The sequence below is a fragment of the Lontra canadensis genome, unplaced genomic scaffold (genome assembly GCF_010015895.1).
Source record: "Lontra canadensis isolate GAN:19392208 unplaced genomic scaffold, GSC_riverotter_1.0 scaffold93, whole genome shotgun sequence".
Classification (NCBI taxonomy): domain Eukaryota; kingdom Metazoa; phylum Chordata; class Mammalia; order Carnivora; family Mustelidae; genus Lontra; species Lontra canadensis.
Genome location: NW_022631087.1, coordinates 274,719 through 287,586, shown reverse-complemented (window position 1 = coordinate 287,586; position 12,868 = coordinate 274,719). Strand labels below are relative to the sequence as shown.

Here is a 12,868-nt window from a genome sequence, read left to right as displayed (position 1 = left end):
ACGATCAGCAAACTTAAAGACATCACGACAGGTTCTCGAAAAAAAAATAGAGAACAGAAATGGGGTTAGGAACGTGAAAAGTACATCAGAAGACTCCTGGGATAATACTGAGTGAACCAATATTCATTAATTGGAGGCTGAGGGGAAGAAAGGAAGAGGGAAGACAGAAAAAAACAAATGAATGGCTGAATATTTTCCTAATCTGATGAAAAGGATAAATAGATAAATCTAAGAATCTTGACAAACCCTAAGCAGAATAATTTTAAGGAAAAGGATGCCACGACTTACAATAATTTAGCAGTAATTGCTAAAACACAGTGATAAAAGGAAATCTTATAAAGAACAAAGATAAAAATGATAGCCAACTTGTGTTCAGAATCCATGCAACCAAAAGATAACAGACAAATCACTAGCTATTTAAAGAAACACAGTAAATCTAGAACTCTATATTGCAAGAAATATCTTCCAAAAAAACTGGAGGCAAAATAAACTTAAAAACAAAGAAACAACAAGTAGAAAAGGAATTCACCAGGAGCAGACATGCACTAAAATAGCTATAAAAGGAAATTCTTCAGGCAGGAAACAGTGTATCAAATGGAAATCTGGATCCATATAAAAGACAAGTTGTCCCAGGTTCCAAAATGCAGGTTCCAACGGACTTAAATGGATGGACTGTCATGGCCTAGCCTGGAAAATGTAATCCTTGTCTCCAACACTTCCATTTGGAGAACACACTATACAGTTTTCACAACAATCAACTTAATGAACTTTCAGAATACAACCTATTCTGAAGTTGAAGATATGTATACTATGGCTTCTCTATGGTTTTCACATAAAATATTATATATATAAAATATATGTATATTGTTTATTTTTAATTTTAAAGTAGGCTCCACACCCAACACAGGGCTCGAACTCACAACTTTGAGATCAAGAGTTGCATGCTCTACCGAATGAGCCAGCCAGGCATCCCTAAAATATTCTATATATACTATAAAACTGACTTAACAAATAAAGTACCGCCTTAATAATAAAGTCGCTCATGTTTACTGTTTGTAAAAACAAAGTATTTCAAGTGTTTGAGAGCAATTCTAAAAAGATCCAAGAAACAACAACTGGTCATTCTGCTGACGTGTTCTGTCATACTGTGCTTTAAACTGGTGTGTGTGTCTTATCATGTGGCTTTTTAAACAAAGGGCTTAGTGGAATGTCCATCATTTATAGGCTGACTCAGCTTTATAGACTGTTTTCTTTCAGTTTTTGAAATGATAAAAACTTTTCTTCCCTTCATTTGTGTTTCCAAAAGAATGAAGTATTTTATTTAATGGCAAATATTTTTAAGTTTCAGAAGTTTAAATATTATTAAACGTTAAAAATTTTCATTTAAATTTCCCCAATGTATTTTCCACTTCATTTTATTTAGGAAAATCATGTGTTACATAGATGTTTGCAAATTTGGTGGATTCTTTAATTCTTGAGATATCTTTCCTATCTCCTATTCTTCTATAATCTACACTTCCCAAATCTTTCTTAGGCAATAAATCACCATGACTAAGACAGTAATACTTACAATCAGAACTGGACTTCATTTATGCCTGGGCTGCCTCCCAGCCTTGTGACTTCGTACAGTTACCTAATTTCCCTGTACATGTCATCAACCTCCAGGGCTACCCGGAGGCTGAATGAGATTAAGGCTTACAGAGGACTTAGCTCAGTGCCAAGCGCGTGGCAAGCACACACAAGTAGCACTTTGTTTCCCTTTCCTCCCAACGCTCTTGTGAAGTGGTGAGGAACAGAGGATAGCAATTTTGGAGGAAGGCACTAACACCCACAATTCAATCTGGGCTCCCTTAAAATCCCATAATGGATTTAACTCAGCCAGGTGCTGATGGTAAGCTAAACTTTTCAACAGAAAAGAGATCTTTTCTGAGAGCTGCTCCTTTAGGAGGAGGACAGATATGGATTCTCTCACCTTCTCAGGTATGCAGTAAAATTCTTAACACAGGTTGGGCAAGATTAAAGAGATTATGCAGTTGCTTAAAAAAAAAAAAAAAAAGTGTGTGATTTCCCCAAATGCATTTAACCTAGGTATCTACTGGCATTTTGATTTTATTTACTATACTAAAGGACAGACAGACCAGTGAGATTTCAAAAACAGAGATCTGAACAGCTCCTCTTTATAATATAATTCCCTGAACGGTAAAAGCATTTGTCTTATTATTAGAGTTAGACTAAAAATAAGGAAAAAAAAACATAAAAAAGAACAAAAAAAGAAAGCCCTTTTAGTTTCAACTCATATTAAATTCTGATGTTAATAAACCATAAGGCACTTTAAGAAAAAATTTGCTCTACCTGCCAGAGAGCAGAATACAGTACCATGCCCACACGTGGAAAGCCCTGCATGTTCAAAGTTGGTGCAAAGATTCATTAAAGGTTTTTAAGAATTTTGTGCTACTTAATTTCAACTTTATGTAGGAGCAAATATTTGCATGTGCCTCCTTTGGTTATTTCTGGTATATAAAAATATCTCCACTTTAGGAAAACACAAAGATACAAGGTCAAGAATAAATTCAATGCATTTTAGGCTACATTTCCAGATACCCTTTTCCTGGTTTACCAGATACTCAAAAATTGCAACAATGAATACAAGACATAACTCATTCAAAGTAGTAGTTCAATTTATCCCATACAGAATAATAACCAGCTGTTATGCGCTTAATGATCAATCTGGAATTAAAAACCCTTTTTAGCCTCAATCCATGCCACCATCCAAACTAACCCCAGGTACATCTTAAATGCCAGTCACAAATTCTACTAGCTGCCTTCTTTGAGGTTTCCATTACTGTAACCAACCTAGATCAACCCATGATAATTTATGTGTAAGGAAAATGGGCAGATTCTAAGTGCTTTACAATCAATGTTCCTAGAATCCTTTCCAATAATTAGGGAGGAAATGTTGATAATGGGGAAGGCTACGCATGTATGAGGGCAGGAAATAATACATGAGAAATCTTGGCACCTTCCCTCAGTTTTACTATGAACCTGTAACTGCTCTAAAAACTCATCTTAAAAAATGAGAATCTATTCTTGCCATCTTATCCCACGAAACATATCTAAAAGTATCAATTTCCTATACGGACTTTAAAAAAAATCACTTTAGGAGCGCCTGGGTGGCTCAGTGGGTTATTCCTCTGACTTTGGCTCAGGTCATGATATCAGGGTCCTGGGATTGAGCCCCGCATCAGGCTCGCCACTCGGCGGGGAGCCTGCTTCCCCCTCTCTCTCTGCCTGCCTGGGATCTCTCTCTGTGTTGAGTAAATAAACAAAATCTTTTTTAAAAAATCACTTTATTATTTATTATTGTTACTACTACTATTACTATTTATTTGACAGAGAAACAGCAAAAGAGGGAAGACAAGCAGGGGAGCGGGAGAGGGAGAAGCAGGCTTCCCACTCAGAAGGGAGCCCAATGTGGGGCTTGATCCCAGGACCCAGGGATCATGACCTGGGCCAAAGGCAGATGCTTAATGACTGAGCCACACAGGTGCCCCTAAAAAAAAAAATCACTTTAGAACATTAATATAACACATTAAACATTCCAAGAGCAGAAGACATATTTTTTAAAATGACAGGGTAATAAAGCCTAAATATTGGTTTAACAGCTTTGCATATTGATATTATTACCTAGATCCCCAAATCCTTTTAAAGCCTACATAGGTGCCATAAAAGGATTTAGAAAATTATACTTAAATTGATAATAATGAAATTAATGTAAAATGCAACCATTATGCATATATGGAACATAATAGCGCTGAAACTTGATTAACCAAGGTCATTTATTCCCAGTGTGGTCCCCAGAATGACAATTTTCATAATAAAGTCAAAAATGTACAGCAGACTTAACAATGTCTTGGTTGGAATACAGTTAATAAAGCACAGCTAGGATGCCATCAGCAAGATAGCTAAATTATCCAAGACCTGGAAAACTTCACAGCTACCCCTAACAAGGGAACCGGTAGTACTATTAGTAACAGTATCAATACTGGGGTGCCTGGGTGCTCAGTCGGTTAAGTGTCCAACTCCTGGTTTTGGCTCAGGTTGTGATCTCATGGGTCGTTGAGTTAGATCTCGGTGCAGGGCTCCACGCTCAATACAGAGTCCGCTTGAGATTCTCCCCCACCCTCTGCCCCTTTCCCACTCACACAGGTTGCGCACGCTCGCTCTCTCTCTCTAATAAATAAATAAATATTTTTAAAAAACAAACAAAACAAAACAAAAAAATACCATCAATAGGTATCAGCCACAAACTCACCTTCACATTGGAGCCAGCATAAAGCCTCTGAGCCAGCAATCTTCCTGCCTGGATTGCTACTGGCGTGAGCTCCAGCTTCCCCTCCAGTATATCCCCAATGGCATAGATGTAAGGCACATTGGTCTGCTCTTCATCTGTGACAGGTATTTTTCCAGTCCTGAAAATTCATTCAGTTAAAATCAATTACCACTATTACGTAGAATAAAATCTCTTTTCTCTCAAAGCAGCTCAAAACCGTGATCCTAGCTAAGGGCAACGTTCAAATTCATTAAACTTAAAAATACATTCATACAGGGTGCGTGGGTGGCTTAGTCCGTTAAGCATCTGACTCTTGATTTCGACTAGGTCATGATCTCAGGGTCATGCGGTCAAGCCCTGCAACAGGCTCCATGCTCAGCGCGGGGCCTGCTTAAGATCCTATCTTCCTCTGCCTCTCCCCACCACACCACAATCCCCAATGTGCTCACTCTCCCTCTCTAAAAAAAATAAATACATACATAAAATAAAATAAAATTTTTAAAAAATACATAAAAAGCTTAGAGACAATTCTGGAATAAGAAAACTGTACGGAACTCTGGAGGAAAACTACAACAGTGGTTAAGAATATGCAGATTCTACAGGTGACAGGCTGGCTGGGTAGAGGAACATGCAACTCTTGATCTTGGGGTTGGTTGTGTGACCCCCATGTTGGGTACAGAGATTACTTAAATAAATAAATATTAAAAAAAAAAAAGAAAAAAGAGGGCGCCTGGGTGGCTCAGTTTGTTAAGCCACAGCCTTCAGATCAGGTCATGGTCCCAGAGTCCCAGGATCAAGTTCCGCATCAGGTTCTTGTGCTCCCATTCTGTGTCTCTCAAATAAATAAATAAAATCTTAAAAAAAAAAAAAAAAGTGTGGCTCCTAAATTATAATAACTAGGTCTGTTGCTTATCACCTCTATGATGTTGGGAGGGCTATTTAATATCTCTCAGCTTCATTTTCCCCCCTATAAATGGGAGCCACAGTAATGGAAAAACTACCAAGAAGAAAAAGGATATCATCATCTACCTTAAGGGGCTGTGAGGATTGAATGAAAATGTGTACAAAATATTTAGCACAAAAGTCCATGGTTCATAGTAAGTGCAGAGTAGTGTTAGCTGTTAACATCACACAAAATCTAAGCTTTGGACCCACTGGAAAAGGGCTAGCAGGTTTATTAAGTTAACGTAACATCTGGTCTGCTAAATCTTATTGGTGACTTCCTCAACAACTCTGTCTCTTCATCTTAGTAAAAAAAGGAGTAAAACAAAAATCCTCACAATCAGATTAGGAAGTCTCTTCTCCAAAATACAGGATATTCCTGAAAGAGGAGAAGCAACCTGTATTTTTCCTTTCCCAGACATTCAGCATTCACAGCACTTGATTTACTGGGCCGTAAGGAAGGAGATGTTGGGAAACAGCCCCAGGCAGCAGATAAGCAGCCTCCCCTCCATCTCAGTTATCTCCTGCGGTGCTACAGTCCAGAGGATTTTCACGCTTAACTCTGAAAACAGTTTTCGATACTTGTAGCTATCGCTAGAAATACAGCAACCATCATCCTAAACCTTGGAAGCTCTAAACATAGTTCAGATCTACATATTTAATGAAGCTCAAAGCACACACCTGCAATTAACTGTGGGGTTAGATTTCTTTTCTGGATACTGTTCGTTAAAGAAACAAAATACAAGCTCCTCTATCTTCCATTTAGATTTGCAAAGGGAAAAAAAAAAAAAAAAGGAAATACTAATGTGAGTGGCACTGAGTTTTCTCCAGCTATAATAAAAACTAAAGCTAAAAATCTAAAACTCCGGGACACCTGGGTGGCTCAGTGGGTTAAGCCTCTGCCTTCGGCTCAGGTCATGATCTCAGGGTCCTGGGATCGAGCCCCACATCGGGCTCTCTGCTCAGCAGGGAGCCGGCTTCTCCCTCTCCCTTTGCCTGTCACACTACCTTCTTGTGCTCTTGCTCTCTCTCTGTCAAATAAATAAATAAGTAAATAAATAAAATCTTTAAAGAAAAATCTAAAACTCCACTATTGATCAGTATTACAAATAACTGAAATAGTATTCAATAAGACATTAATAAAATTTTTTCTCTTACTTTTCATTTATCTTTACCCCCACGGTTTCTAAGCCAATTTTTCTTGTGCAAGCGTCTCTTCCTATCGCAAGCAATACCTGAAAAATTATTAATTTTTAATCAGTGACTGTTATCAAAAAGGCTGCACATAAGTTACTTATCATTAAGCCAATCTGATTTCATTTTCAAGACCTGGAAAGAAGTATTTCATTAAGAAAGTAATGCAAGAGTTTAAACAAATTAAAGTATTTTTAAAATATATCCACTGAATAGGATATAGCAGAAATCCTTGTCCATTTATTAAGAAAAAGAAAGTTAACAACCCCTTTAATAAATCTAGCCAAGCTTAAGAACAAAGACAGCATAGCCTATGACTGAATTTTTTTTTAAGTAGTGAGCTAGAGAGATTAAAATTTTTAAGGACAGAGAAGTTCTAGCTCATTTAAAAAGTTGGATGCCTATTTTAGGTATTTGACAAATGATGTTTTTAAGTTACACATAAAACAAATTATAGTATCACAAGCAATAAAGATGTCTTAAAATGGTAATATCATCAAGGGTTTTAGAAACAGCAAACAGCCATTATATGTACCCAGCAAATACCCAATAAGCATATTAACTGCTTTCTAATGAAGTAATGATCTGGGTCCACTCCTTACCGTATTATACTCTCCTTCAATGGTTTCATCACTACTGGTGGACTTAGCTATCACCCTGAGTCGGCCTGGTGTCCCTGCTTCAATCTGTTCAACCTATAAAAGTAATAAAATTTTACTCCAAATAAGGACAGGTACCAACCCTCTTCTATCAGGTTAACCCAAAGTTAAACACAAAATCTGGCTGGAAAGGTCTTTCATGTCCCATCTCCCTCACCTTAACATCATTAGGACAATAAGAGGTTTTGCCTTTTATCGCCTTCTTTCCTATTGCTTCGTGATTCAAGGAGTTCCCAAACAGAATAAAATTCAAAGAGAAAGGTGGGAGAGGACTACGATTCCTAAAATCCAACTAAAGACTTGCTGTTCTTCCCAGGCTCCTATGTTGCAACTCACCCAGAACCATTAATCCCCTGGAGAGCCACTACTGCTCAAATTCAGAGATTCTCTTCCAACTACAGATGTGTGGCTTTGTCAACAAAGAACAGACAATGGAGTAAGTCAAACATGATACAGCTAACAGCTAGAAAGCCCTAAATAGTATAGTGAGCCAGGAGGTAGGTGTGTCCTAAGTAGGGGTGGTCTTCGGGTCAAGGATGTAAGGAGGAAGGAGCAAACTCTGGAGTCTGTGCTGTGCCCAACGGGATCAAACACACTAGCCCATTACTCCAAGATGCCAACCATGACCTCCAGACTAGATAGCGACAGACGAAAAACCTTATCAGCTGGAGGCTTCTGCCAGTCTATAGTTCACCTTTGTCTCTGACTGACAGCAAATCATGGATTTCTACAAAATATTTACTCAAAGACACTCACAAAATCACCTGCAATTTCTACTCTACCTTGTAGATAAAACCATTCTTTATGGGAAAACTGCCAAGTTAGGCTTTTCCTGTATCTAAAACAATTTCTGCATTTAGAACAATTTTATTACCCGCCATCTCTCTGCACATCACACTGTGTTCTCTGTTCCAAACGTGTTCTCTTCTTCCTCCCTGCAGAAGGCTGCTTGTACTAGGTCACTGGCTAACAAAACATCACTGGCTAACAAAACACAGCTTCACCAAGTTGCCTGGGGGTAGGAGAGACCCTGGGAACCCAAGTAAAATGTCAGGTGCACAGACATATTTATTTCACTGGGGCATAGTTCAGAAGATTCTCAAAGATGCCCAGAACTCTCCAAATGTTAAGACATTATAAAGGAATGGTCAATTAATCTTCAACAAAGGAGGCAAGAATATGCAATGGGAAAAAGACAGTCTCTTCAATAAACGGTGTTGGGAAACTGGACAGCTACATGCAAAAAACTGAAAGTGGCCACTTGCTTACACAATACAGAAAAATAAACTTAAAATGGATTAAGGCCTAATGTAAGACCTGAAACCATAAAAATCCTAGGAGAACATACGCAGTAATTTCTCTGACATTGGCCATAACAATATTTTTTTAGATACATCTACTGAGGCAAGGGGGAAAAAAGCAAAAATGAACTATTGGGACTACATCAAAATAAAAAGCTCCGTACAGTGAAGGAAACAATCAACAGAACTAAAAGACAACCTACTGAATGGAAGAAGATATTTGCAAATGACATATCTGATATAGAGTTAGTATCCAATATATGAAGAATTAAAAAAAAAAAAAAAGAAAGGATTATACAACTCGACACCAAAAAAACAAATAATCCAACTAAAAAATGGGCAGAAAGTGGGTCACCTGAATGGCTCAGTTGGTTAGGCATCTTGACTCTTGATCTCAGACCAGGTCTTGATCTCAGAGTCATGAATTCAAGCTCCGAAGAGCCCACTTAAAAAAAGGGGCAGAAGACATGAGCAGACATTTCTCTGAAGAAGGCATCCAGATGGCCAACAGGCACAGGAAAAGACGATCAATAACACTCATCATCAGGAAATGCTAATCAAAACCAGAATGAGAGGGGAACGCCTGGATGGCCTAATGAGTTAAAGGTCAGCCTTCAGTTCAGGTCAAGATCTCAGGGTCGTGGGATCCAGCCCTGTTATAACATTCCCTGTTCCACAGGGAGTCTGCTTCTCCTTCCCTCTCCATCCCCCACCCCCTGCTCTTGCTCTCTCTCAAATAAATAAACAAAAATGTTAAAAAAAAAAAAACACAATGAGATATTACTTTACACCTGTCAGAATAGCTAAAATCAAAAAATACAAGAAACAAGTGTTGGCAAGGATGTGGAGAAATAGGAACCCTTGTGCACTGCTAGTGGGAGTGCAAACTAGTGCAGCCACTGCGGAAGACAATAAGGAGCTTCCTTAAAAAATTAAAAATAGGGGCTCCTGGTAGCTCAGTGGGTTAAAGCCTCTGCCTTCCGCTCGGGTCATGATCTCAGGGTCCTGGGATCTTCCCGCATCAGGCTCTCTGCTCAGCGGGGAGCCTGCTTCCTCCACCCCCTCTCTCTGCCTGCCTCTCTGCCTACTCGATCTATGTGTGCCAAATAAATAAATAAAATCTTAAAAAAAAAAATTAAAAATAGAGGGGCACCTAGATGACTCAGACAGTCCACCTCTTGGTTTTGACTCAGGTCATGATCTCAGGGTCCCGGGACAGAGCCCCTCGACAGGCTCTGCATTCTACTTATTCCTCTCCCTCCCTCTCTGCCCCTCTTCTCCCATCCCCACTCGTGTGTACACACTCTCTCTAGAATAAATAAAATCCTTTTAAAAAATGTTAAAACTAGAACTACCCTATGATCCAGTAATTGCACTACCAGGTATTTACCCAAAGAATATGAAAACATTAAATCAAAAGGAAATGGGTACCTCTATGTTTATCGCAGCCTTGTCTACAATAGCCAACTTATCCATTAGCAAATGAATAAAGATGTAGTTCACACAAACAATGGAATACCACTCAGCCATAAAAAAAGAATGAAATCTTGTCATTTGCAACAACATGGATGGAGCTAGAGAGTATAATGCCAAGCAAAATAAGTCAGTCAGAGAAAGACAAATACTGTATCATTTCACTCATATGTGGAATTTAAGAAACAAGACAAACACATGAAAGAAAAAAGAGACACAAACCAAAAAAACAGACTCTTAACTACACAGAACAAAGGGATGGTTCCCAGAGGGCAGGTGGGTGGGGGGATGGATAAAGTAGGTGATGGGGATTAAGGAGGGCACTTATGATGAGCGCTGATTAATGTATAGAATTGCTGAATGCACTGTATTGCACACCCGAAACTAATGTAACACTGCATGCTAACTACACTGGAATTTTATTTTATTTTACTTTATTTTTTTAAGATTTTATTTATTTTTTTGACAGACAGAGATCACAAGTAGGCAGAGAGGCAGGCATTGAGAGAGAGGGGAGGAAGCAGGAAGCAGGCTCCCTGCTGAGCAGAGAGCCTGATGTGGGGCTCAATCCCAGTACCCTGGGATCATGACCCAAGCTGAAGGCAGAAGCTTTAACCCACTGAGCCACCCAGGCACCCCTACACTGGAATTTTTAAAAAGACATTACAGGAAGAGGCTACTCTTCTATCAGAATGTGTATGTCCAGCTGTTGTTTTCTAATCACGGTCCTAGTGCAAACATAGCTTATCTACCTCCACTCCCTAAAAATCAACTCTAGTAATCAAGTACTGATTACTTCCAGGACATCTGCTACTTAATCCTTATTATAATATTGGAAGATAAGTTCATTTTAGATTTACTGTGCCAGGTTCTGTTCTAATTACTTTCTAAGAGTCAGCTAATGCAATCTTCACTGGAACTCTGAGATGGGTGTTCTTACCATCCTGATTTTAAAGAAGAAACTGAAGCTCAGAGAAGTTAAGGAATTTCCCCAAAGTCATCTGGCAAGAAAATGGCAGAATAATACTGAAAGCAGGTCGTGCTCATCCCAATGCTCAAACTCTACCCATCAACATTAAGAGATCCTTAAAACAGTCCTACAAAGCATCTAGGTTAAGCCCCTGAACAAACAACAGCTAAAGTTCCTTACCTTGTGTCAACACAAAGGTCTCATCTTTACCTGCCCTAAAAGAAACTTATCTATCAGTCTGAGATACAAGAAGTGACTAATTCTGTCACTTCTATATATCAAAATAGCTGTGGTCATGGTAACAACTCCCAGTGTAACTTGGCATATTTTTCAATCTTTTCGAAAGAAGATTAAATGAGCAAAAAAGGCCAGCCCATATAACAAAATTAGATAATCATGCTCAGAGAAGCCAGAATAATACAGCATGCATCTGTAGACTACACAGCAAACCAAGGGCAAATGTCTTATGAAAAAAATTTAAAAATCAGTCCAGTCTTGAACTCTTATTTAAATCACTGGTGTGTATGGAGAAACAAAGGATAACAGACCAAAAACTATTAACATAAAGGGATGCCTGAAGGCAAGCATTAAACAAAAGAGAACCAAAGGTAAGAAAGCTGAGAAGACAATAGACATTATTAACTTGCAGCTAAGAACAAAACTGTTTAGGCAGCAGCAGGTCCAAGTTCATATACCAATTCCACAGGCGAGGCACTGCAGCATTCCCAACGGTTTATAATGCTGAAAGAAAAGCTCCCATCACCAACCCCAACACTCTCTATCCTGCCTTTTAAACATAACTATAAAACCAACAAACCTACCAGCAACTCCACTTACTTTTATTGGTACAAATTGTTTGATAAACTTGACACCATGTTCTTCCATATGTTCACCAATTTTGTTGGCCATGTCCTGGTCAAATCCTCTAAGAAGAATGGATCGGACCATAACAGTAACATCTAAGCCAATGCCAGCAAGAAATCCAGCGCATTCGAGGGCAACATAGGATGCTCCAACCACCAGCGTCTTACCCGGGCAATAAGGTAAGGAGAAAAGATCATCACTGAAATGAAATTAAAAAAAAAAAAAAAGGAAAGAAATTGAAAATGTTCATATGTGAGTAATGACTAAATCAAAGTAAAATTTTTGGTTTCTTAAGAACAATACACTTTTAAGATTAAAAACATTCAATCAGCTACATATATAATATATGAAAAGTGTTTACAAGGCCTTAGACACTGTCCCTCTCTTGCTACTCAGCTGCTTTGGGAGTAGCTCAAGTGCCCATAGCCAAACACAGCAAACTGTATAACTCACGGTCAAACAAAAATAATTTTGAACTTGTTTAGAGTAATTCCTCACTAACGTGTTTTAATACGTATATTTGCAAACCCAAACCCCCCATCCCTCATCTCAGCACCACAAAGCTCTCTCCGATGCGGCAAATCTGTTGATACTTCTTTTTATCTGGAACACCAATTATCAAGAATAGAGAGAAGAGTAGAAGAAAACTTCCAACATAAATGTTTTGTAAAATAAAAACCAACTATAAAAAGTAAAACCTAGGGGCACCTGGGTGGCTCAGCTGGTTAAGCCTCTGCTTTCGGCTTGGGTCGAATCTCAGGGTCCTGGGATCGAGCCCTGCAATGGGCTCTCTGCTCAACAGGGAGCCTACTTCTCCCTCTCTCTCTGCCTGCCTCTCTGCCTACCTGTGATCTCTCTCTGTCAAATAAATAAATAATCTTATTAAAAAAAAAATTACAATCTGACAAAATCTTTTAGTCAAGTGAAGAATATACAAGACATGAGAGAGATCAGAAAGGCATTGTTAGGAAATTAGTTTTTTTTTTTTAAATATGAGAAAGGAAGCTATCTAAGACAATAAAGAGAACTGTTGCCATTGGAGCTGCCCCTACATGAAGCACAAAGGAAAAAAACTGTATCTATAGGAAGCACAAAGGAAAAAAACTGTACCCCAAAAAAGGGCCCAAAAAGAGTA

At 38.6% G+C, this 12,868-nt stretch overlaps 1 protein-coding gene across 2 annotated transcripts in view; it reads right to left on the bottom strand.

Moving 5' to 3' along the window:
• Positions 1-12,868, bottom strand: part of TXNRD1 (thioredoxin reductase 1) — a 67,714-nt gene that overhangs the window by 22,152 nt on the left and 32,694 nt on the right. For both annotated transcript variants that reach the window (XM_032836759.1, XM_032836758.1), the window contains exons 8-11: positions 11,707-11,932; positions 7,069-7,161; positions 6,431-6,507; positions 4,313-4,469 (exon numbers count right to left, since the gene is read on the bottom strand). In XM_032836759.1, coding sequence (XP_032692650.1) covers positions 4,313-4,469; positions 6,431-6,507; positions 7,069-7,161; positions 11,707-11,932 — 553 coding nt within the window. The remainder of the gene's footprint in view (positions 1-4,312; positions 4,470-6,430; positions 6,508-7,068; positions 7,162-11,706; positions 11,933-12,868) is intronic.